This window comes from Chelonoidis abingdonii, chromosome 3 (assembly GCF_003597395.2).
Source record: "Chelonoidis abingdonii isolate Lonesome George chromosome 3, CheloAbing_2.0, whole genome shotgun sequence".
Taxonomy (NCBI): Eukaryota; Metazoa; Chordata; order Testudines; family Testudinidae; genus Chelonoidis; species Chelonoidis abingdonii.
In genome coordinates, this window is record NC_133771.1 from 120,755,918 (window position 1) to 120,783,383 (window position 27,466).

The 27,466-nt window shown below is 39.0% G+C and overlaps 1 protein-coding gene across 2 annotated transcripts in view; it reads right to left on the bottom strand.

Annotated features, from left to right (window-relative positions):
- Positions 1–8,366: 8,366 nt before the first annotated feature.
- The window catches only part of RGS17 (regulator of G protein signaling 17), a 37,163-nt gene continuing 18,063 nt past the window's right edge, over positions 8,367–27,466 (bottom strand). The window contains exons 2-4 of one of the 2 annotated variants that reach the window (XM_032773073.2): positions 14,968–15,045; positions 12,758–12,992; positions 8,367–8,569 (exon numbers count right to left, since the gene is read on the bottom strand). In XM_032773073.2, coding sequence (XP_032628964.1) covers positions 8,381–8,569; positions 12,758–12,992; positions 14,968–15,045 — 502 coding nt within the window. In that variant the 3' untranslated portion in view covers positions 8,367–8,380. Of the gene's footprint in view, positions 8,570–12,757; positions 12,993–14,967; positions 15,058–27,466 lie in introns of both variants that reach the window. The other variant, XM_032773071.2, reaches the window with a different exon arrangement.

Consider the following 27,466-nt stretch of genomic DNA (forward strand, 5'->3'; position numbering starts at 1 on the left):
CCTAGCTATTCATCCCTACAGCCCCTATACATCCCTACAGCCCCAGCACCCTTCCTAGCTATTCATCCCTACAGCATCTGTGCAGTTCCTAGGTAAACATCCATACATCCCTATACATCCTTACAACCCCTGCTCCCCTCCTAGATATACATACCTACAGACCCTATACATCCCTATGGTCCCTGTGCTGTTCCTAGCTATGCATCCCTACAGTCCCTATAAACCCTACGGGCCCTGTGCCCCTCCTACCTTTACATCCCTACAGCCCCTGCACCGCTCCTAGCTATTCATCCCTACAGCATCTGCACAGTTCCTAGGTAAACATCCCTACAGCCCCTATACATCCTTACAACCCTGCACTGCTCCTAGCTATACATCACTACAGCCCTTATACATCCCTAGTTCCCCTGTGCATTTCCTAGCTATACATCCCTACAACCCCTATACATCCCACAGCCCCTGCTTTCCTCCTAGCTATAAATTCCTACAGTCCCTATATGTCCCTACAGCCCCTGCGCCCCTCCTTGCTGTACGTCCCTACAGCCTCTGCGCCCCTGATAGCTATACATCTCTACAGCCCCTGTACCTCAGGTAGTTATACACACCTACACCCCCTGTACGCCTCCTAGCTATGCCTCCCTACAGCCCTTGTGCCCTTCCTAGCTATGGATCCCTGCACCCCGTGTCCTTCCTATCTATACACCCCTACATGTTCCTGTGGCCCCTGTGCCCCTCTTAGCTATACATCCCTACAGCCCCTGTGCCTCTCCTAGCTGTACATCCCTACAGCCCCTATACATCCCTACAGTCCCTGTGCCCATCCTAGCTATACATTCCTACAGCCTCTGCACCCTTCCTAGCTATGCATCTCTACAGCCCCTATGTATCCCTACAGCCCCGTGGCCTTCCTAGCTATGCATCCCTACAGCCCCTGTACCTCGTGTAGTTATACATCCCTACAGCCCGTCTCCCCCAGCTATACAATCCTATACATCACTGCAGCTTCTGTACTCCTGCTAGCTATGCATCTCTACAGCCCATATCCTTCCTAGATGTACATCCCTGTAGCCCCTGTACATCCCTATGTACATCCCTCCTTTATCCCTCTCTCTTAACATCCATCCTCCTATACTTTGTCACAGCCCCTATTCCCCACTTCTCTATAGATTGCTAAAGCCCCTGTACACTTTCCTCCCCTACATCCCTGCAGCCCCTGTTCACCTCTCCTCCTACATCTCTACAGCCCCTTCAGTTTCTCCACAAACCATATTTGGTTCGATATTAGTGCAAGCTTCCATCAACTGCCCACCAATATGTTGACACGTGACTTTTGCCCACTGAGAGATAAGTTGAACCATTTCTTTACTAGTAAGTACATCTTCACATACATACATGAGCTGTCAGATGTTGTTTCAGTAAGGTAACTGTATCATCTCATTGTCTCTAATGCTTAACCCTGATGCACTCAAGGGTAGTGTGAAGGCTGCTAGAACTCCACAGCCAAGCTTACTCTGTTAGTAGATTTTTAAGGCTAGAAGGGATCATAGTGATCATCTAGCCTGACCTCCTGCATAGCACTGGCTGCAGAATTTACTCAAATGCTGCCACACCACTTGCATACTGATGGCAGGACCACCATCTGACTCTACCTTTCTGTGAATAATGATGGGGAGCTTTTGTGTAGGTACAGAGGTTGACTCTGGAAGTAGCAGGGAGGATTTCTTCCCAGGATGAACTGCACAAGAACACACCTTGACTGAAGATAAGACATGTCATCAATTCTCCCCCTCTCCCCAATCAGCACTAGCTGTTTTTTCCTTGTAAAGGCATTCTTTTCTCCTTTAGGGGCAAGTTCAGGGATCTAACCCACTCCCTTTCTTCCATTTTGTTGCTGTTCCATATGGGTAACAGTGGGAACCTCCATTATTCCAGCATACAAACAAAGGGAAACATCTGAGGGACAGGGATCTTATTTCCTCAAACTCCTATGACTTAGATATATGATGGACACTGTAGATGAGCCCAAGCACAAAAGCCCAGATCCTCCAAGGTAGTTAGGCAACTAACTCCCATTGATTTCAGGGAGTTAAGTACCTACATGCTTCAAGGATCTGAAACTAAAAACACTGTGGATTCCACATCTGCTCAGACCTGGGTCACTTCAGCCCCATACTCACATCAGAGCAACTATCCTCAAAATAAGGTCTTGTCAATATTGAAGCGTTTTAACAGTTATTCCAGTATAAGCCTATGTTTACAGATTTTCAGGTATAAGAATTTTTGTGTTTGTTTTGTTTAGTTTAAACCCCTCCCTGAGCAACATAAGCTAACGTGAAAAAGACATACTGGAATAAGAGTCAACAATGATGTTTACACTGGTATAACTATATTTGTTTAAATTCATACCTTAAGTTATTTTTAAAAAGGATAAATTAGGTCCAAGTCAGTTTACTGAGGCACTGATAAGCATATGTGTGAAGTGTTTGTAATCCTATGTAAAAGTTGTACCAGGACTGGGCTTTTGTTATGTATAATTTCAGAGTTCTCAGCCACTCCTCCTACTATAAGGAGTCCTCAAAAATATAGTGTTGAAGGAACATCCTTAAAATAGTTTAGGCATCTTTGCATATGTATCCTGTAGTTACAGCAGATGCAAAAATCAAACATTCAAAGTAAAAGCAGAACTAAAATGTTTTTGTAAGAAAGAGATAAGGGCAATTTTCAAGAATTATTTCAGTCAAAGCTCAGTGGATAGGGACGTCAGTTTCTAAAACACGTCTGCTAAATACATTTTCGTGCTCAGTTGAATTAGAAATATAAAAGCTATACAAAGAGGTCATTTAGTAGGCTGTGGTTTGATAAAAGATTGTGAGATAACTATTTTTGCTGTCTGGTATTCTCAGTTCATCCCTTCTGATATCTCCTTGTGTGCAAACAGTTTGCAATAAAGGCACTTTCTTTTGGATGACATCAGAAGTAAGACTCTCAGCTAAACTCAAAACATAAGTAGTTTAAAGAATATACTTTATTATGTTATAAAAAGTGCAATTATCCATAAAATTGTGTTAAGCAATAAACTTATAGTACAGCCATTGAAAGGAATCAAATCAAAGTATTCTGTTCTTCCTTTCATATTCACATCTTAAATTAACAGAAGTAAATAAGCATACTTTACAACTAAATTAACATACACCTGTAGAGTAACAGTAAGTTCTCCCAAGCTTACATTAGTGAGTTGTCAATTTCAAAAGATTTATTTAAAAAAAAAGTTAATGTAATGCATATTCATGTAAAGTTGCCAAAACAGTCAGAAATGAAAACTTGTAATCCAGATCAATTTTGGAAATCCACAGGAAATACATTCAACATGAGAAGATGGTTTGTGGATATTAAAATGAATGGGTGATCAAAAATGGTAATTCTACAATGTTTAGAAAACCATTTTCAGCAAGTCTGTCACTGTATACAATTGGATTGACAAAATACATTGTAACAGCAATATTTTTAAAAGAAGAAAATTACACTTAGAGGATACGCAGTGAATTTACAGTCTTTAAAGTTAGTCTGGCATTAAGAAATAGCCTAAAGCACTGCCTCTGAAATCTTATTCATGCGTGCAAAGCTTCTTTGTGATCCACTGGTACCTGTCAGTGGAGTTCACTGAAGTATGATGGATAATTTAATACAGTAAGCATCGTTGTCAAAGGGAGAAAAGAAAAATGATGAAGCTTTATGGATTTCGTTGGACCAAATACTTGAGTTCCTTGAATGTTAGTAGTTATGAATTTCATAAATTCTATGTATAATTAACATGCTTTGTGACAAATAGTCAAACGCCAGGAAATTTAGAGTACAGGATGATTTAGTGTAAATTAAAGCTTGTAAGAAAAAAAGCCAGCATGAATTAATGACTTACTGTCAGCAGTTGAATTATCTGGCTTGTATCACAATTTTAAATTGTAGGGAAAGTTTTTGTACTGATATCTTAGTTTATGAGACCAGTAGGGTCAAATTCTGGCTCCAGGCATTAAGCTAGCATACTTCTTTCCTAAGTGTGCAAACAGTATTTATGTGAGTCCAAACAGTGATAGATTTTGGTATCACAATGGACTGTCCTCCCACCCCTCACAGCTTACTGCTGTTATTGGCAGAAGTATGCAGAATGGGGTTGAAGCTCTGTCAGTGGGCATACATATTAAAAACACTGGTCTCCTAAGCCCCACATTGGGGTTGGTAGCCAGAGAGGAACAAGCAAGTTGAAACTGACATTTTGGTTATCCATGTATGTAAAGTCTAAATCCATTCAGTCACTGGGTTCCATCAGCAGGATGCCTGCTGTGGGTCCTTGGCTGCAAGGAGAAGGTTTACAGCCATTGATGCTGCAGGCCTTACTCCTTGTGGGACAGGATTCTGATTCAAAGGTCACTGAAGAAAATAGTCTTAACAATTTCAGTGGGCTTTGAATCAAGCCTCTGCAAAACAAGCCTTCTAGGAAGCTCTTACTATAATTTAAAGTTGCTCTCCCCTATATGGCCCCCCAGCCTGATGTATGGTAACAATTATATCCACTTGCTCTCCCAGGGAGAGCATCCCCCTCCATAGCACCTGCCTGTGAAGGTAGGTGCAGTCTGTAGACATCGTATGCTAGGGGAGAAAATATGACTCCAAGTCAGAATTTGGACCGTATTTATTAAACCTGAAAAATGGGGGTAGCTTCCTGCATTCTGTTGGCTTAGAGTACAAAACAGCTATGCATGTGAGTAATTTAAACAGAACCATTTATTGGCTTCAATAAGACTATTTGGGCAACCCTAAATTACTCACGTGATCCCCAAGTCAGCAAAGCCCATGTTTAGTTTCTTTGAAACCAATGGGATTTAGGCATATGCCTAAATGCTTTGCTTATTCAGTGCCATGCATAGATGTCTGCAGGATTAGGCCCTATGATGTATGTGCATTTAAGCTTTTTTTTTTCTTTTTTAAAGCTTATGTTTATATTTTGAACTTGCATTTCAGTTTTTCATGAGCCCAGAAGTGGCACAGTATATACATATGTTATTCCAGTCTATAGAGTAAGCATATTGGGCAGTTTAAAAATTTTATTGTACATACTATGTAAAAGTAAATCAGTTTTCAAGTTTAATAGTGTGGCTGTTTACATTTTTTTCAAAATACTGTACCAAAAGCAATGAGATTGTGTTATGACCTAATTTGTTGTCAATATCAATTTCAGAAATTTAAACAGTTTGAGATATCCAATAAATTGACATGGACTGTAATTGACTATTCATATAATTTTGAAAACACCAATTATTGAAGTTTATATTAACAGTAATTACATTAATATTTACTCCTTGGAAGCAAGATTCTATGTCATAAATAATGGTAAGTTTATAAATCCCTGAAAATAAGGGATTTAGAACATAATCTCATTGCAATATTACACTGAAGACCTATGTAGTATTTCTTAAAATAATGTAACAGTTTCCAGATATAGATTTCTGGAATACCTATGCTAGAAACCAACATGTATTTTAGGGCCCTTATCTTTAGCTTTAGTTAGAAGTGTCCTAAAAAGGATGAACTGTCTGTTTTGACAAGATATCTACTTGTCTAAAGTATCTTATAAAGATAGCTTTTTGCTAGCAGGTCACCATCAAATGGTAACAACATCAAGAATATTCAAGTCTACGTTTTTAAAGGCTTATACATGCTGTACTGTTTTATTACACATTGTCTAGTTGTTTGCACCAAAATGCATTGTGCCTCAAACACTAGCAAACCTAAAATCATGCCATATAAACATATACATATATGATGCTATATCTGTACAGTACCATAGTAAATATCATTCTAACTAAATGGCACAGTAGATATGCAGGACCAAATTTAATTCTAATTAAGAAAAGGCATCTTAAATTAATTTTTAAAATTGTATTTCACAGTAGAAGGAGGCAATTCTTCCTTGTTGAATTCCATCCCCCCCTTCAGGAAGAAAAGTTTTGTAAACATCATAGCTATTACTCTATCAATATAATTGAATATTTTATTCATAATGGTAAATAGCTAACCAACATGAATAAAGTATGTCATAACACAACAACACTCTCAGACAAAACAGGTATTTATTAAAAGAAATGTTTATAAATATGTCTTGCATTTTAAACTACATTTTCATAAACAACAATATTTAAAAGTGCTGAATATAGTAGGATAGTCAGCAACGCCACTGTAAACAGAATTTTGTTTTCTGCCTTGCAGAATTTGTTTAAAATCCCATTTTGTCATACACTACAACATTTAAAATATTTGCATAGGGAATAAAGAATAGCCCTTTTAATAATCTCCTGAATTCTATATAAATTACAAAACCAAATGAGTTTAAGAAACAGTTCTTCAAATTGTTCATATTCATCCAGAAAAAGCACAGGTTTCAAGTAAAAATGATAATTTTAAAAAAAATTCCCCAAACCAGCTATTTGAAACATATTCTATAAATAAACTAATAATAATAATAATAATAAATGTGAGTGAGAGGTAGTAAAATAAAGGGGAAAAAAACCCAGAAAATAAACTAATCTCCAAATCCTGCAAGTTATTCCATACAAGCAGATCCCTGTGCCTGTATGAGTCACATTGACTTCAATAGGGCTGTGCACAGAGGTCAGCCCATCAGAAGTAATTTACAGACCGAGGAGAAAGACTCAACATTTCGGGGCCAGATTCTGCTCCATTACAAAACGGTAAAATCTATCAACTCCAAAGTTAATGGAGTTACTCCATATTTCTATGAGTGTAAGGGAGAAGACTCTGTCCTTATACTAAGGCTTAGAGAGAGGCAAATGTTCCCAGTAATAAGGACATTTTAAACTTTTATTCAAAGCCATTCTATCATTTATCTTTCAAGATAGTTTGCAGGGGATGCTAGCACTCAGAATATAGTTCTGTGTACTTTAAGCATGAAGATGGTGTTTTGTAAGTTACAAGTTATGGTATCTTTAAACATCAAAGTGCATATCAAAATAGGACAATTTTTTTTAAAAAAAAAGGCCAAGCCAGACACCTGCAAAAAGTAGCCTGCCAGCAAGGCGATTTGAGCACTGTGCTGCCTTCTTAGTTCTGATTGTACTGGGCCATTAATATTCAGAATTCTTTACCCAAGAAAGACACTTGTTAACTTCAACAGTGTTGCCTGGGTAAAGAGTGTAAAATCACAAGCCCTTGAACATTAATCTCCACAACCCCTTGTTTTCAAGGAGTTTTTCAAAATCAAAGAGACAGCAAGCTGAGATAAGTCTTCCTTAGCCCCTCTCCCCCTTTGTAAAATACTACTTTAAAAAAAAACAACAAAAAACCATCTTTTCACTGGATTTCTCTTTAAAAGAAAAATGTCTTACAGGACAAATGCAATTCATCAAAATGCTCTAAAATGCTACATGTAGGCAATCTTTTATTAAATTTCTTTATTCAAAAACTAAATTATAAACTATTTGTTTTTTTTGCTGAAGTACATAACATTAGACAACAGTGTTAGAACTGGATCGCCAGTCTTTAATAAATCAATTACAGTATCTGACATCTGAAGTGTACATTGAAAATCTTTGTTCTTATAACAGTTAAACAATATCAGCGCATAAATTGTGTCACCCAGACATGGATCCCTTTAAGTGGTTTGTGCTTCTTTTTTTTTTTTTTTTATCATTGCAAACGCTAATGAAAATGCCAGTTTTGGCAGTGAACAACCAGAGGAATCCCCACTTTGATTTATTTTAAATAAACAGTTATAAATAGCTCTTTTTCCTATACAGAATTATTGGCTTCAAAAAGTCAGTGTATTGTACTCAGTAGAGCATGTTGAATAATGCTACACCTGAAAAATTGGCTTTTTTCTATGTTAGTGATGTTAAAAAAAATGCAAGCCCCTTCCTGGTTTGCTGCAATTATTTCTATGTACTGTAAGACTGTATTGCACAAAGAAGTTCTTAAATACAGATATAATTTATGTTATTGAATTAAATATTGCAACAACTAAGTGGTATGTGAAGCAATTTTATCTTGCACATGCAGTGTGAGAATACACAAGGAGACTGTTCATAAAACTACAAATACATCATTGCAATCTTGACTGCCGTTAAGTGAAAGGAGTGTGAAACAAATGTATTTTGGCAAATCCATTGTTCCCTCCCCCGCAAACTCAAGTAAGGAGGACCTTGGTAAAAATGTAGACAGAGACCATCATATGTATTTGTTTTCTTCACAGTAGCTTGAGTAGTGCTAAACTGTAGTTCTCCAGGAACTCAGCGCCAGATGTTATTAAACTACTTTTATTCCCTCCCACCCACCCCAAAAAACTCCAAATTATTTCATCCAAAAATTAGAACTAAGTTTCAGAAGTAGAGCCTACAGTACTTTCGATGAGAGATTTGTACATCTGAGAGTTCAAAAACCTTGGGAAAGAGTCTCTGTGCATTAAGGTGTATATCTGAAGTTGGGCATCTTCATACATGTGAGGACTGGGATCCAACAAGTTTCTGTTGATCACTTCTCGCACCCGAGAATCAAGACTAACCTGAAGAGAATAGAAAGAGATGTCTGTTAAACAACAGACTTGGAAAGGGCCGTATAAATATCTATATTTCATAGATCTTCTCTGCCTCCACCCACGCCCCCCCCCCCCCCAAAAAAAAAAGAATCCAGAGTACCAGGAGCTCAGTTTCCTTTTGTCAGTTATATTTTTTGTGTACTTGGCTTCTTCAAAAGTCCATTTTATACAAGTATGGGCAAAACTACAATCTGAGCCTACCAAACCCATTTTGATTTGCATTGGTCTTTGTGTTCACATTAGGTACTACGAGAAAAAAGATGCCACTATATTACAGCAAAAATGCAGGGCAGTTAAAGCTATACATTAACATGGATCTCTCCATATACATTTCATTTTACTTTGATCATTTTACTCAGCTTTTCCAAACTTAAACATATTCCTCCTGGGAAATACTGAATGACTCATTAATTGGCTGAAATGCTTTCTTCTAGTTGCTTTTGTTCAGTCTTCTGAAATTTTCTGCTTACTGTACCATGGTTGTTGGGTTTTTTGTTTTATTTTTAACACTATACTTACTAGTCACAAATTGCCAAAAGTTTCTTTTTTTTGAAATTGTTGTGCTAATGTTGCTATTAGTCTTTAAGTTTCATTTTTTTTCTTCCATTCAAGGTCTTTTAGATTCCGGTAATTTCCTCTTTTAGGCAATTTTATATTCATATTTAACTTAGTAGCAATTTTGAAATTTCCACTTGAATTTCTGGCCTTATATTCCTTTTGTAATGAACTCTGACATCTAGGAAGGACAGAGGCACATTGCCCCTGATGTTCTACTAAAACATAAGATTCACATCAGATTAAGTAAAATATGACTGCAATGGGGAAAACTAAATGGGTCTAGTTAGGAAAATATTAGTTGTGGAGAAAAAAGATAGAGCATTGATATGGAAGAGCCAAGAACAATTTGTTGCTTTGATCCTTCTATTTGAGCCACACAATGAACTTCGATGGGCCTATGCTATTTAGATCAGCTGAGGATCTGGCTCTATATATCTGCACTTACCCCATATTAAAAAAAAATATATTGTCCAAATATATTTAGTCCATATAAACCCAAAAGCAACAGAGACATCCTGATGTTAGAGGAACATTAAAGGTGCATGGTTAAACATTAAAAAAAATCAGGAATGAATATTGCGTATTCATTGCAATAAAGTCTTTACATATATAACCAAATACCATATTGAAATAGTTAAGATAACATGCAAGTTTTCTCGACAGCCTTACGAGCTACATGTAGCACCCTGTATTTTTTCCATTCTTGTATGCTTGTACTATTGTCATAATAGTCTAATACATCTTTATTGGCTTAGTCTTTGTATAGAGTAAGTCCACTTCTCCAAGATGCATTCTATAGTGTAATCATTTATTAGTCACAAGGCACTATTATGATGCCAACTTAACTGCAAATATCACATTCCTAGCAAATTTTTCTATTACTTTTTTTATATTTACTCTGTAGAATATTTTGTGTCTTGTTTATTGTGTACTTTCATATAAATGGCTGTTATGAACTCTGTCCTATCATGCACACAGCACTATGTGATTCAACATGTATCGCTAAAGCGGTAGACAAGATAGTGTGTTATAGTACTGAAGAAGCAGCTGCAAGGGGAAGTATTGCAACCTTGGAACTTGCTTGGGGCAGTTTTCAACTCCTGACCAAGTGTACTTCGCTATTCTAGACCTGAAATTCTTAGCTTTAAGTGATTTCTCTTGGGTGATTTGCCTTTGAGTACATGAAGTTAACAGAGTTAGGCTCTCATTTTATGCAGCTAGCAGATTCATTCTCTTTGTTAGAGAAAGTGGCATCAAGCAGTCCTTATTAAGATATTTGCTGGTGAGTGTTCTGGTGAAAATTGGTTGACTTTATGGAATTTAAAAAGAGTCACCTTTCACACCTGTAGTCTATTTTTACTAGAATTTTCTCAATGACCCTGTAAAGTGTGCAGGCAAAGATGACTTCAGTTTATATGCATAACTGAGTGCTTGTTGGACACTCCGTATTATGGCGGAATACCCTGCATCCCCATGTTCATCCTTATAATATGATTGCATGGTATCCAATGCAAAGTTTGTCATGTCGGGTGTCTTCAGAAGGCAAAGGATGCACTGAGCATTGTTGTTAAAGTAATGTTATAGGTTGTAATTTCACGTATATAGTTATGAGGCTGAAAATGTGTCCTCATGGCTTAAAACAAGCCCAGGCAATACTCTCCAGGAACAGAGGGGCAGTTTGCACCTTATCAGGGCATGTATAGGACAAACCCAGCCCAGGCTCACAGGAACAAGGGACACGGGCCTAGGCAGCAACAAAGGATCTGTTGGACTCTCGAGTGAGTCACCCCCCTTCCCTTGGTCAGTCAAGGATTATGATGAGGTAATGCTCACCTGATCCTGAAGGGGTGGGCAAAGTCAAGAGGGAAGAAAGAACATGATAAAAGGGAGAGACGTTTGCCATGCTCTTCCTCTCTCTTCCACCTCCATCTACAGACATCACCACCAAGTGACTGAAGCGCTGATCAAAAGGGAGAGCCTGGCTGAAGAGCAAACAGCCAGCCTGTGGTGAGAAGCATCTAAGTTTGTAAAAGTACTGAAAGTGTTAAGATCAGCTTATAATGCATTTTGCTTTCTATTTCATTTGACCAAATCCAATTTGTTGTGCTTTGACTTATAATCACTTAAAATCTATATTTTGTAGTTAATAATTTGTTTATTTATTCTGCCTGAAACAGTGCATTTGATTTGAAGCATGTCAGAGATTCCCCTTGGGATAACAAGCCTGGTACATATCAATTTTTTTGTTAAATTGACAAAATCATATAAGCTTGCAGTGTCCAGTGGGCATAACTGGACACTGGAAGATGGAGATTCCTAGGGTTGTGTCTGGGACCAGAGATATTGGCTAGTGTCATTCGGTTGCACAATCCAAGGAGCAGCTTACATACCAGGGGCTGTGAGTGAACAGCCCAGGAGTGGGGGTTCTCACAGCAGAGTAGAGTAAGGCTGGCTACCAGAGTCGAGGATTGGAGTGCCCTAGCAGATTGTCGATCCAGATAACACCAGGGGAACGTCACACTGGTCTACACAGCTTTTGCACTAAAGTGGTTTGTAAACAGCTATAGTTCAGACAAACTCATAGCAACATAGGGGAAAGGGTGCATAGTGGCTAGGGCAAAGGTTCCCAGCTCACATGCCTCTGGCTAAGTGGTTTCAAGAGGTCTCCTGCTTGCCTCTTAAGATCTACAGTAATGACAGGAGATGATTTGGAATAGCCATTGAAACTGAAGGGGATCTGCATGGAAAGCATTATGTACACTGAGCATGAAATTTGGTACCACTTTTGAGCTATTAAGCATGATGAAACTAGAATGCTACAGCAGTCCTAAAAGCTGGAGAGAGCTGTGGGCTACATGATGGCTTAGAAAGCCATCCGAGTATTAATAAGTGAAAGAGAAAAACATTATTAGCTTACTACAGTTGTATTGCTCAAAAGCAACATAGCATACTAAAAGACAGAAGAAAGGCAAGATAATGACAATGGAAGCTATTACCTCTTGAGACCGTCCTGGAGAATAAATGTATAGGGCCAAGTCCTCAGCTGGTATAAATCAATATAGCTCCATTGGTTTAGAGCTAGAATGGTTTACAAAAGCTGAGGATCTTGTCCAAAGTGTAGGGAAAGTAAAGGAACTAATTGTACTTGACGTGATCCAAGGATTTATCTAAAATATTGAGAACAAACAAACCCCAACAGTGATTGCAGGACATCACTCCACACACAACTTTTTAAGTATTATAAGAGATTATTCATTGGGATGTCATAGTTGTTAATTGGCACCACGTCCTCAAGTCGTCTTCCCTGGCTTACTCCCTATCACTTAAAGGAACTTTCCGCTACAAAAGCAGAAAACAACATACATCTGTTGGCCTTGTGATCACTGAGCCTTGCTTCATTACTCAGAGATTTGGGAAGGTGGAGTGAATGATGCCAAATGCCCCCAACCGTGGCCCCTTTTCATTGGCTGGAGAGCCTCAGTGTGAAGAATCTGTCTGACCTAGTAAGTCAGGTATGTTTTCTGACCCCACCACATGAACCTGCAGCACTGCCATCCTTGATTACACCGAATGAAAGTTTAGTATTTCCAGCTTTACCTCTTTTGGTGAAAGTATAGAAATATAATCTTCATATATAAGCCTCGCCTTTTCTTCAATAACTTTCTTGTTCTGTTCCTTCTTTAGGTCTTCACATGCAAGCCAGAAAAGCAGGTTCTCTTCGCTGTACTCCGTTCGAAGAAACTCTCTGAAAAGATTCCTACCAGCTGGTGTTTTCATCATCTTGTCAAAATTCTGAGCCCAAGACATAATTTCATCTGCAGTAGGGTTTTGGCTGCAAAAAGAAAGTATCATTAGAATATGCTTCTGTTTTTGTAACTGTTTACATACATTGGGCCAAATTCTCCTCAGTTACACTGTAGTCAAGAACTAATGAAAACAATGGGGCTTCATTCATAACTATAGAGTTATGCATGGTGTTCACTTTTGTGTTAATAATCCTGATACCAGTTAAATTTGTTTTATTTTAAGAGGCAGGGTACCCTGGTTTTCTATTGATTTTCTGCTAAGATTATTTGTTACCCATAAAACTCAAGAATAAAGTGACATACTGCAAAGACACAGCAGAATTTAATTACTGCCTCTGTTCATACAGGAGACTGAATTCTGAATGGTTGATAATGGATTCTCTTTCAAGGCTGGTTTAGATGACATCTGATGTCACTGCTTGCTTCTGAAGATGCTAGGCCAATCAGGTGCATCTGCATTATTTGGTTCAGTAGGATTGAGAAGAACAAAGAGGCCCTTGGCAGCCAAGAGCATACTAATGAGGCCCAACAAAATACCAATTGAGAGATATTTTAAATTAGCATATGTCTCGAGTACCTAAGAGTTGCTAAGTTTCCCTTTGTTTGGTGCTACTGATCTGAATGATGATCTATTAACATATGATTTGATGGATAACACCAGATGCTACTGGCAAAATTGGATACAGAAGAAGGGCGGGGGGGAAAACCAGTCTATTTCCACTTTTAGAAGAAAGCTATCCCCTGTTTGTTATACTTTAAGCACTGGCTAGGAGATCAGAAGACTACATTGTTTAATACGTAAATGATAAACTTGAGGGTTAAAGTCATTCAAGTCATTTAACTACTATTAAATTTAACACTGGGTACTCATCCTGTCCTTCCTGCATGCTGGAAGCCTCTGAAAGTTGTAGTGTTTAAGAGCTATTGAATATACATGTCACACAATAAGCAGTGTTCACCCATATGTCTAGTGCTCAAATCCATTTAATCAACATTTATTTTACAAGCAATACAGGATATACAAGTTATTTAATATTTATACTTCCAGAAAGTTGTCCTGAGCAAAATGGATATAACTTTTTAGTTAACTAATACAGACTCCATATTTTCTGTTTTGTCAGTCAGTGATAATTTCTTGGACTCAGAGGCCTGGATTCTCTTCTCAGAATGGTGAAAATAAGAAGCAACTCCACTGAAGCTAAAGGAGTTTGTGGCATGGATACATGAAGTGTCCACAAGACAGCACTTCCAGGAAGTTCAGAAACAGAAGTAGGATAGAGTGTCTGGAATTTATTCAGAGTTTAGGGATTGAGTAGGGCATTGAATCTGGTTTCATCCATTAAGTTCCTTTTTTGTATCCATTAACTCATTGCTCTAAAACTGGCCCCTCCTTGCTTCATGAATATTACAGTCTGATGAAGATATCTGAGCAAGATGGCACTATGCCCCAGAATTACATTAATTTAAGAAGAGAATAATAAGCAGAATCTCACGTTCAGAAAGTTAAGGCTAAAATCCTTTCTCCAGCATTTATTCCAAATAACTCAGCTGGATGGTAGGGAATTTTGCAGAGACAAGGAGAAAAAATTCCACTCCCCAAGGTCTCGGAACAGTAGCAGTTGCACTCAAAGTTGGAGCAACAAATGCATGACCCCTGAATTTATGTATATGGAAGGAGGGCCAGAAGATATGTAGTGACAGTTCCTCTAGTCCCATCTTCTCTCCTCCCCACATGTTTGGGCAACAACATTTCACAACTGTATTTAAACAGTTATTTTTGTAGGTAAGATAGGACTTGGAATGCCTTTACTTGCGTTTCATCATCATGTCTGATTTTACTGCCTTTTATCCAAAGATTTTAGAAGGGAACATCAGATAACTTCCTAGAAGTCTCAGATCAAGTGAGATTTTGATATTACTTACAGACAAGTTAGAAATACAGACATTTGATTTACTGGATACCTATTGTGAGCACTGGAATATTTAACATGACAGACTTACCATTCCTCTATGACCTGGATACTCTCCATTTTGGTTGTCTGTGTTGGCCTTCCTGCATTGTCCCCTCTATCTTCATTCCTAACAGTGAGGCTGCAATGTAGTACAACACTTTATTTTGTCTAGAGAAAGTTAATTTAAAATAATGACTATAGCAATGCTCCAATGTATGGAGTATGTATATATATAGAGCTACATTTGCCAAAGTGATTTCACTCCAGCCTTTAAATATGAACCGAATTTTGGGAGAGTTTTTCAGTCACAAATTTTTGCATGCCCCAAAACTCAGATTAGGAGGTACAGATGCTATTTCCATATGCAATTTACTACAAGTTCATAGTTGTGCACCCAAAAACTGGCATAAATTTAGAGATCACTTTTGGAAAGATTGCCTTAAGTGAAGTCAGAATAATACTGGTAACAAGTAAGAGGAAAGGAAGAAGGAAAAAAAAGAGAGAGGGAGAGACTTTATTGGGCACTTACAAAAATCCCCCAGCAATGCTGGGGATTCATTCATTCTTTGAGGAACAAAATTTCCCCCACATTAAGATTACGTTGTGTGGTTTCAATTACAAGATTTAGCATGTAGCTGTCCCACAGAATTCCTTCCCTCTTTAACCAAATTTGTGAGGACTCCTGGACACATTACTTTGAAAACTGACTTTTATTTTAATGTACTGCCAACTTAGCAAATATTGTGCTAAATGGATTGCACTTCATTAAGTGGTAAGCCATTCTGTCCATATGGCAAGTACTATTAGTTTTTCATACCGATAAGACTCATTGGTTTTTCAGTAGAAAGGCTTCCATTAGCCTTCTGTAACTAGGAGCTGAGAGAAGAATTACTTTCCTTTTCTAAAATAAATAAATAAATAAATACAAACATCTTCAAAGCTAGGTGAAAATGTAAAAAAAAAATCTGCAAATATTTGTTTCTGTTTTTAATCCTATTTGCCTCATTTATCTTTGCTTTCTATGAATATTCTAGCAGGTGAAATTACTAGCAGGAACATTTACAGCAGGGATCGGCAACCTTTGGCCCGCGGCCCACCAGGGTAAGACTCCTGGCGGGCTGGGTCGGTTTGTTTACCTGCCGCATCCATAGGTTCAGCATATCGCGGCTCCCACTGGCCACAGTTTACCGTTCCAGGCCAATGGGGGCTGCGGGAAGTGGTGTGGGCCAAGGGATGTGCTGTCCGTTGCTTCCATTGGCCTGGAACAGCGAACCGTGGCCAGTAGGAACTGTGATCGGCCAAACATGCAGATACGCAGGTAAACAAACCAGCCCGGCCCACCAGGGTACTTACCCTGGTGAGCCACGTGCCAAAGGTTGCTAATCTCTGATTTACAGAAACAGAATTAATTGAATACTGGAAGATGCTTACAGGAAGCAAATTTTGTATGGCATCAATATTTGCATGGGAAATCTGATTGTAAGAGTTAGGCTTGGGAACTGGAACATACCACGTGAACAGTCTGTCCAATGGGAAAAAAACACAACCAATAAAGCTCAGATTTTGAATATCAAATATTCACAGTGCCCCTGATCATCTTATGTAGTTGGAAGTATAAAAAGTTGAAATAGTTTTTTGCTCTTCGATTGAGTTGAGTACCTTCCACTCACATTGAAAGAAAAATCCAACTCGGAGTCACTCTAACTGTAAATAAGGTTTCCCTCCACCCCTTCTTCACTCAGGTGTGCGATCAACACTTTTATCATCAGTTTGGCAGAGCGTATGGTGAACTCAAGGGCTCTTTTAAAAATCCACAATTTAAAATCCAAAATATTGCAGGTTACATATTAAGACTTAAACATTACAAAGATATACACTTTCAAACAAAGCTGCTTGAAATCAGTTGCTTCTTCACTTACCTGCCAAGACCTGAGTTCAGGCCCTTGGTTCTGCTTCCCCTGTTACAGCGTAGAAATGCAGCTCCTGTGCTGCTTAAGGTGTTAGGATGTCATCAACTGCTGCAGGAGAAACAACACATCCTGAACTCTGGGGTTGGCAGGTAAAAAGCCTTTTCCATCTCCTTTTGACCCATTTCCTGACAATCTATAAAGGGAGCACCCACCGAAGCCAACGGGCGTTCCATGTATAGAACAAGAACAGAATATGGACCATCCACTTTTGACATCTTGTAATCTTTAAGTCCATACGTGTAACTGCTTAGGGTCAGTTTGTACCTGGTTAGAGCACAAAGGTTTATTTGGGGGGAGGGGGAGAAGATGTCACAAGAAGTCTCCCTCCCTCTATCATGGCCCCTACACTCCTCTAGATACAGGGACTTCAGTGCCGCTGCGGTCACAAGTCACTCCATGGAGGAGATACAGAAAGGCGATCGGCAACTCCCAGCCGACCCCACTGGTTGGTGTAGGGTAGGAGCACAAAAGAATAGTACAACAGATGTGCCCTCCCTTGTGCTTCTGTGAGGGACTGTACCCAAGGCACAATCCCTCCCAAAGCTCCCCCTGGGACAATACACCTTTGCATCACAGACACAATCCTGCTTGCTAGGTACAGCAAGCACTTATTCATTTATGATTGCAAACAGTTTTTAAAAAATAGTTAAAGCATTATGATTCACCACATCCTACTCATCTTATTCATGCAATTTTAATGGGAGTGCTCACGTGATGGGTAAGATGAGGAAGATTCAACCCAAAGAGAATGAAATGACCCGTCTTTTTTCTTCAGCGATGTGAGCAGCAGTTAAACTGCACTGAGCTCATCAGCCTGCCTCAGGGCTGAGCCATTGCAAGCCACCCACACCCCAGGTTTTAAATGGGGCTCCAGGTTTCTCGGCCGAGAGGTGTACGATTGTACTGTTAGTTTAAGTAGATATTTGGGGTCAAATGCTACTTGCTTTGCTCATGCAAAGCTTCTGCTGAAGTATGAGAATCAGGACTGGCTGCTGAAGCTGGAAAAAAATGAATAGGGTAGTGAGTTTGAAAAAGAAATAGGAAACTAGACAACAAAGCTGTTGTTTATCAGAGCAGTAACTGGGACAGGAGCTCTATATTTTGCTTTGTTAAGAGCTTTGGTATACATCTACGTAGAAGGTTAAAGAAGGACCAAGAATATTTTGTCATCTGAGATTTTGTAGTTTATGCTACTGTGATGGTATCAAGTACACAACTGGCACTAATTCGTTCACCTCATTGTTAATAAATGAAGTTCAATGACCGAATTAGTCATTATTAGAATTAAAATTAGAATTACTATTAGAATTAGCCTTGGAAAGCTCAGAAAACTCTGACGGGTTGATATGGTCAGTTGGAACAATTTCTCAAATTCAATTACTTTAGTGAGAGATGTGCTAAGTTCACAATAGTTGTTGAATGACATTTTGCATTACATTTCTGGCTACCTTGGTTTGAATGATTTTAGTACAGTCCAACTTGATTTTCTGCATTTGACAGAAGGTTAGTGTTTCATCAGACATATGACATCTTGATGTGAAGGCAACTTTCATTTGAACAAATGAGTTAATGTCACACAGAGTAGCTCTTTGTTTTTTTACTCTAGAAACTGGTTCACTTTCATTTAAAAAAATAATACATTTGCATAAAGTTATTGAGATCTACCAATTCCCCACAAAAAGAGTCTATTTTCAGCCATGTAGTGAAATGTAAAGAACTCTGAATGCCAAGCAGTTTTTCATTTTGAGATGAATATTTTGAATACATCTAATTTTAGTGAAACCATCTGGGGCAAGATATTCAAATCTGGGTGTTATGGCTGTACCTACAGAAACATGAATAACCGTGAGCCCAATACCAGTTTTCTACTTTTCATTACTTGTTACCTTCATTAACAATATTGCATTGATATCGGCTATGTTGCAACTTTTGTGATAATGTAAAAATAAAATAAAAACATTAATTTCTCTCTTTTTGTGGAAATCAAGCAGTCCAGGGGAACCTGAAAACCTCAAGTTAACATAGATGCAGTAGTCTGCGTTGGAAACAAGTTGCAAGCAAGTTGTGTTATGGAAAACTAAACAAACAGAATAAACTCAGTTTTACCAAGCAACTGATTGAAAGCTTTTAGGAAGAGAAAGTGTGTCCTTTGGAAGGTGTCAGGCAACAGTGAAACAATAGTAAACTGATCCACATTCGGACCCCATAAATCAGTGGATAGTGCCCTTATAGTTTACTGTACTTATTCAAATACATCCAGCTAACTTCCTTGAAAAAAAGTGTAGTCTGTAGACACAGATTCTACATGCTAAAGTTGCATCAGAAATAATAATGCCTTGAAGTGGATAGGTCTGGAGTGCATAGGGGCATAGTGAGGAATGAAAAGTGCAGCCACTTAATGGATTTTAGTTCCAGTTCATTGCAAGGGTGTGCTCTATGCCTATTTTTGTTCTTGTTTTATTGTTCTGAAGAAAATACTAAAAACATTACAATAGGGCCAAATGGGGTGACTTTGTTCTTGCTTTCAATACAGCATAAGCTTCCAGCTTTCTGCAATAGCTATAGCCATCTTACCAACTGCAAATAATATTATTGAAAGAGTAATCCATGTTTTCATTTGGAACTTCATGACCATAGGATCTAAACATCTGACTAATCAGATGTACAAATTCAAATTTAAAATAAATGTACAAATTCAAATGCAAGCAAATACCAAGTTAAATTTGCTCAGAATTCCTTGTCAATGATTTTGGATCAGCTGTTGTGGATCCTGATGTTTCAGAGGTACAACATTTAACTTTTTAAGATACTACTCTCTCTTCATCTCTATGTTCAGCAATTAAATATTTGTCCTGTCAAGTAATTATTTTACTAGGCCAATATTGCAAGCCAATAGTTTTTGTACCTCACAATGCACTGAGCAGAGATATCAAAAGAGCCTAAGTAATGTAGGAGCACAAGTTCCACTGAAAGTCCCCAAAGCTCTTTTGATAATTCCATCCAGTTCTTTCAGCCACTCAAAAAGTTCCAGAATGTCCTTACAGTGACACTTTTGTCCTCCTGCTAGTCTGAAACAATGGAAGTAATTTACATTGGGACCTGATCCTTTATGCTCTGGGAATCCAGTACTCTTGTGGACTTCAGCTGGTGCATCAGGAGCCAGATTCTAATCTCAGTTACACTGGTCTAAATACAGTGAGGTCAGTCATGTTACAGCAAATGTACACAGGTGTAACTAAGAGCACTATTATTGTATTACTGGTTATTGTAAGAGCACTATTATTGTATTACTGGTTATTGTAACCAGGTGATTAGGCTGATGTCCTATCCATGCTGTCATCAGTATTTATACAAGCATGATCTCAGTTATCATCTTCAAACCATTAAGGCATTTTTCAAATCACTACATACCCATCAATGCACATTTTATACCTCTATCAACATAAAATAAGGAAGCTATTAAAACCCTTTCTCTGATGTCATTCAGCATGCTGCAGGGTATATGGAAAGTAGAAGTCAAACTAAGAAAGCATAGTCTAGTGCAGTGGTGGGCAACCTGCGGCCTATGTGCTGCATGCAGCCTGTCATAAACATACAGCTACGGGTAGCATAAAATCCCTCTTTACCCTATAAAGGGTCAATTCCTCTTTTACCTGTAAAGGGTTAAGAAGCTCAGATAACCTGGGTGGCACCTGACCAAAAGGACCAATAAGGGGAGAAGATACTTTCAGATCTGCGGGGGAAGGTTTTTTGTCTGTCTCTCTTGAACCAGCCAGGAAACAAGAGGGAAATTACACCTCCTTAAGCATATCTGAACTAAGCATCTAGTATTGCAGAAATAGTAAGTAATAGGAAAGAAATGCGTTAGGTTATCTTTTGTTTTAGCTTGTGAATTTTCCCTGTGCTAAGAGGGAAGTTTATCCCTGTTTTTATAACTTTACATTTTGCCTAGAGGGGAATCCTCTGTGTTTTTAAGTCTTTTGTTATTCTGTAAAGTACTTACCATCCTGATTTTACAGAGCTGATTCTTTTATCTTTTCTTTAATTAAAATTCTTCTTTTAAGAAACCAAGTGATTTTTCATTGTTCTTAAGATCCAAGGGTTTGGGTCTGTGTTCACCTGTACCAACTGGGGAGGATATTATTCTCAAGCCTCCCCAGGAAAGGGGGTGAAGGGACTTGGGGGGATATTTGGGAAAAGTAGTGTTCCAAGTGGCCCTCCCTGAATGTTTGTTTTAATCACTTGGTGGTGGCAGCGATACTAAGGCAATGAAGGAATTTGTGCCTTGGGGAAGTTTTTAACCTAAGCTGGTAAAAATAAGCTTAGAGGGTCTTTCATGCAGGTCCTCACATCTGTACCCCAGAGTTCAGAGTGAGGAAGGAACCCTGACATGGCCCATCAGGGTAATCTGATTGCGGACCACAAGACTTTTGCTGACATTGACCATCTACAAGCATGGCTCCCTGCAGCTCCTAGTGGCCACAGTTTGCCGTTCCCAGCCAATGGGAGCTGTGGGAAGTGGCAAGGCCACAGGGACGTCCTGGCTGCCACTTCCCGCAGCTCTCATTGGCTGGGAACGGCGATCAGCAGCCACTGGGAGCTGCGGGGGGCCATGCCTGCAGACAGTCAATGTCAGCAAAATGTCTTGTGGTCCGCAGTCAGATTACCCTGATGGGCCGCACACAGCATGTGGGCCGCAGGTTGCCCATTACTGGTCTAGTGGGAAAAGTGCTGGAATGTTGGGAAATTTGTACTTTATTCCCAGTTCTGCAACCTTGGGCAAAATCCTATCACTCTTTGCACCTGTTTCCATCCCATCCTTTGTGTTGTATGTTTAGATTGTAGGCTTTTCATGGCAGGGACCATCCCTTACTATGCATTTGTATAAGTAGTGACATAGGGCTTTGATCTTGGTGGGGTATCTGGGCACTGCTGTAATAAAACCAAGAAATTTATCCTCAGCGCGGCCTAAGGACCAGATGAAGTCGATGGAACTTGCATGCATCCAAGGACAGAATTTGGCTCTAAAACTAGAAATCAGCATTGTATACATTTATATCAAGAATAATGTATATTTTCAGCTAAACTTACTGGAGGCTGACATACATTCTCACATGTTTCTCTGTAACCTGTTTGTCTTCAGGAAGTGTCTGTTTCACTGGGGTTATAATTCATAGTATTCACAGATACTTCCTGCTGCTGGGAAGTCTAATTATCACAGAATTAAGAGACTGGGGAAAAAAGACAGTTAGGTCATAGATACATATATTTTAAAGACAGATGGGACCATTGTGATAATTTAGTCTGACCTCCTATATAACACAGACCAGGAATTAATTTCCACTTCTAGTCCAATAACTGTGGTTGAACTAGGGCATATCTGTTAGAAAAAACATCCAATTTTAATTACAAAAATCACAGCAATAGAGAATACAACACAACCCTTGCTATGTTCTCCAACGGTTAGTTACCCTCACTATTAAAAATATTACACCTTATTTCTAGTTTGATTTTTTTCTAGTTTCAGCTTCCAGACGGAGGATCTTCGTATATCTTTGTCCTCCAGTTAGTTACTAGCTCCTGCATTGGCAGGGAGATTAAGAACTATGCCCTGTGGCAAGTAGTAGTGATGGAATGGTCATCCCCAAATCGAGACAAAGCTGAATACATCTCACAAGAGACTAGGGGGCAGATTCTGAAGCCATTGAATTAGAGATTAATGTAGTGCCATGATATTGCAGTGCATATGAGCAGATGAACATAGGCTTTTTTTTTTGTACAGTTGAAAAGAGAATGAATAAGTTGTCTGGCACCTTACTTGTAAGTCAGCTGGAAGTTTTGAGTCATAGGCCAGTGAAAACTGGACAGGACAGTGTTTACTTAGGAGCAGAGAAGCATGACAATGTTGCTCTATTATATGAAAAGATCACTGAAATACCAGTAAAATCCATTGACAAAGCTGTATAACTATGAATGATACAGCCAAGCAACCGCCAAGCTATGTTATACAGAACCTAAGTAGTCAATAAACCTCTCTCCTACCTCCCTATTTATGTTTGCCAAAAATAAACTTATCTGCTTGAAATTTCACACACTCAATCTTATACAGCGATAGATTTTTTCCTTTTGAAAATGTGAGGCCATAAGGAGAATACCAGGATTAGGATTAATTAATTTAATATTTTCTGAACTTTTTTGGCTTGTCTCAGTTCCCAAGACCTAGAGACTCCATGTTTATTTGATCTTCACAAGAATTGGTACACGGTGCTAGTTTTTTGGGTGTAGAGGGGTTTGTCAGCAAGATATAGAAATTAAAATTAGTTCATGCATGCACTTTGGGCTCTGCAGTACTAAATTCTCATGCTGGTTTCTAGGGGACACATGAAGTTTCCAGCAGCTGAATGCCAACTCTTTGTATCGTGCACCACACGGTTTTTTAGAACTCTGCATGGTGCAGCTACTCTGGTGCCAGCTTCAGAAAGCTCATGTTAGAGCAGTTCATATTCTCTTCTAATCTAGGTGATGCATGTAGAGATACTTCTCAGAACCTGACCCTGTTTTCAGTTGCCTATAACTTTGTAAACTTTAACCATTCAAGCTGAAGTTTTCTATTCTGAGTGTCTGCCTCACACTGACTTTTCCTAGAAAGTTTCAGAAAAAAACATCATGTTGTCATCATGAACAGGTCTGACTACCAGAAGGAGGCCGCCAGACAACTCTCCAATACCAAATTCTACAGGCCACTTCCCTCAGATCCCACTGAGGAATACACTAAGAAACTGGACCATCTACTCAGGACACTCCCTACACTAACACCAGAACTAATGCAAGTCTCTTCCACCGCTTTTCCTGCTTCCATCTCTCGTCTGTCTTGGTCTATAAAAGAAACAAATATTGTGACAATCCTAAATGAATCTGTGTCCTAAAAACAGCATAAAAACACAAGGATGTAGCAATTAGTTGGTGCACTTCTAACTGACCATCATTTCACACTAGGAACAGGGATGACTAAGGTTTCCACTATAGTTGAGTTTCCTATCTATAGAGTGATAATCGTCAAGGACCAAAAGATGTGGTGAGATCCGTTTAGGGATAGTGGGACGTTTCACCAAATATTATCTAAGTGCACAATATGCCTGACATAAGTAAGGAACACATCTTGTGGAATATTCTAAAACTATTATAGCTGCATGACAATTTTCTACCAGCAGTTTTCCCCTAAACAGTGTTCATCCAACATGGGGAAAATTCTTAGATAGCAAGACTTTGTCCTTGAAAGGTTAAACAGGAACTGATGGTGCACAGGAACCATAACACAACTATGGTGCCTTAGGTCAAATGATAATGACTTGTTGCCAGATTTATAAATGTGGTCAAACATGTTAATTAAATGTTCTAGTGAGCAGTAATAGTTATAGCATAGGATAGCACCCTAGTGCTTTTTTAAAAAATAAGGGCCAATTTTCAAACAGAGGCGTTTGTCTGAACTATAGGGAGAACAATTAATGGCTCAGAATTGCAAGATTGAGACAGCCCAGAAGAATTTGAACCCAGAGAGAATATGTGAGTGGCATTTGGGAAGAATATGGTTTAGATGACATTTCATCTATGATGCCCAAAAACCACCCAAGGTTTGTAATGGTTAAAAATCTGACCTGGTTTAGATGGGAAAGTGAAGCAAGAAATAAAAAAAAATGCATATATAATAAATGGAATAAATGGGAAGTGATTAATCATACATTGATGGAATGGTAAAGCCTAGGAACTGTAGAAACTTGATAAAGGGGTAGCTAAAGTGAGTACAAGGAGTCAGTAACAACTCAGTTGAATGGTAGATGCCATTATCATAATTTAAACTTGGAAAATTGCAGAAGCCTATTCAATAATATTCTGTTGGGCTGTATTTTGGGAAAGAACAGATGTATGTAGTTAGGTATCATATCGTTATGACTATCTTTTCCTAGATTCCACTGATGTGTCGTCAGGAATGGATATTAAACAGCAGCCTACTAAAGTTAGACATTTTAAGTTATCAGGCAGTCTCAAAATAATTTGCCATCCAAGAGCTATTAAAATAGCTGTTTGAGGACTTGTCTCTGGAACTTATTAACCATAGATTATACAGTAACGCTTGGCAGTGACACATCTGTGGAGCGAATTACAGGAAGACTTGGCAAAGAGGAAGATGTTTGTGTATTGTGTACACAACTAAACAGGATGACCGTTGGTTATTATGGCCTATCAATCTGACATCAATCCCAGCAGATACTTGGATCATCTGGTACCAGGCCATCTCAATTAATAATGTATTAAAGAGAGTAATATTATTATATTATGCGATTAGCCCAATACAAGACGCCATGGTTCAATGGAAACAATAGATCCTTCGACTCTGGAACTTGAATGAGTTTTTTGAATGAGATTACCAATTTTTTTTGGTAAAAACTAGTATAGAAACCTCTGATCCAGATGTAATATAACTTAAAGACTGGTGTCCTGTAAGGTATTTGAACTTGGTATAATCTTACATTCAGAGATTGAGATTTTGATAAAGAGAACTGGAAAGAATATAAATTTACATGGCACATTTTAAGTAGATTATAAACTGGCTAACCAATGCAGGCCTGAAATGTAATTGACGGGAAACATCACTGAAGTGAGCTATGTTTCTAGTAAGGCTCCACCGCACGGGCTGCAGTTCTTGGCCTGGTATCCATTTGACATTTTATCATGACGCAGGAAGGAAAACATAGAAATTATGTAAGATATTGAAAATTATTGCAGTCAATAATATTGAGGGGAGTGGCTAAAAGTTGGTGTAAGAAGATGTTGCTAGGTACAGTTAAAGAAGGAAATGCTAACATGACTGGAGAGGGGTTCAGAGAAAAGGCATAAGAATCATTAATGGATAGAAAACCTGCTCTTATAGGCAATAGACTTCAAGTAGCACAATGTATTTAGCTGAACAATAGAGGGTGATTAGGGTCAAGGTTGTGAGGTGACTTATAACTAGTCTTAAGTATCTTAGAGTGGAGGTATACAGATATTTGAATAAATTGGGCTCGTTCCATCTACGAGAGTGATAACATATGTTAAGCTAGAACGCAATTCATAATGGGAAATCAGGCATATATTTTTGTTCAGGTAATCAGCGCGCATAGGGAAAGACAATTAAATAGAGATGATCATACAGGTGGATTTGTCGACTCACTTAACATTTTTAAGAGATTGTGTTAAATTATTTTGGGGAGTTCTAATCAGGAAAGATCAAACTAAAATTATCAAGGGACTTCAGAAAGCTTTGACACAAAGGTCCTGCACCGAAGTATTTCGTAAGGCGACAATAAGGCCATGACCATGATAGGGAAAGTCCTCTCATGGTCAGGTACTAGGGGTTTTTGTTGTGATGGATTGGTTCTTGAGCTGGTATGGAGTTATATGGTAGGTGAATGCAGTTTGCTGGTGAGAATACGTTTAGTTGGCAGGTTGCTGTGGGACAGATGGTTGCCCAGATCGGAAAGTGTGGATCGTGTTCCAGATGGTTGTAAATTCCCTGATGATAGCGTTTGGAGGTTTTAGATGGGGGCTGTGTCGATGGCAGTTGGGTCCTGTTGGGTTTCCTTTTCTTCGGTTTTGGTCTTTGGCAGTAGTAGGAGCTTCTGGTATACGATCTGGTCTCTGATTAGATCCTGTTTCCATAATTGTCCTCGTGCGGGATTGTAGTTTTGAGAATGTTGGTGGAGATTTTGTAGGTGTTGGTCTCTGTCTGAGGGGTTAGAGCAGATGCGGTGGTACCTCAGTGCTTGGCTGTAGACAATGGATCGTGTGATGTGCCCGGGATGGAAGCTGGAGGCATGAAGGTAGGCGTAGCGGTCGTAGGTTTTTGATATAGAGTGGTGTTAATGTGACCATCACTTATTTGCACCGTGGTGTCTAGAAAGTGGATTCCTGTGTAGATTGGTCCACAGGCTGAGGTTGATGGTGGGTGGAAGTTGTTGAAATCATGGTGAATTTTTCTGGAGTCTCCTTCCCATGGGTCCAGATGATGAGATGTCATCAATGTAGCGTAGGTAGAGAAGGGGCGTGAGTAGACGAGAGCTGAGAACGTTGTTCCAGGTCAGCCATAAAATAATTGGCGTATTGTGGGGCCATGCGGGTGCCCATAGCAGTGCCACTGACCTGGAGGTATATATGTCATAAACTTGAAATAGTTGTGTCTGAGTATAAAGGCACAGAGCTCAGCAGCCAGTTTGTGCTGTGGCATCATCAGGATACTGCTAACAGCTTGTATTCCATCTGTGTGTGGGATGTTTGTGTAGGAGCCTCTACATCCATGGTGGCTAGGATGGGTGTTTTCTGGAGGTGACCAATGCGTTGTAGTTTCCTCAGGAAATCAGTGGTGTCACGGAGAGCTGGGAGTGCTGGTGGCATAGGGTCTGAGTGAGAGTCCACATATCCAGACAGTCCTCAGTGGAGTGCCAATGCCGAGATGATGGGCGTCCAGATTTCCGGGTTTGTGGATCTTGGGTAGTAGATAGAATAACCCTGGTCGGGGCTCTAAGGTATGCGCTGATTTGT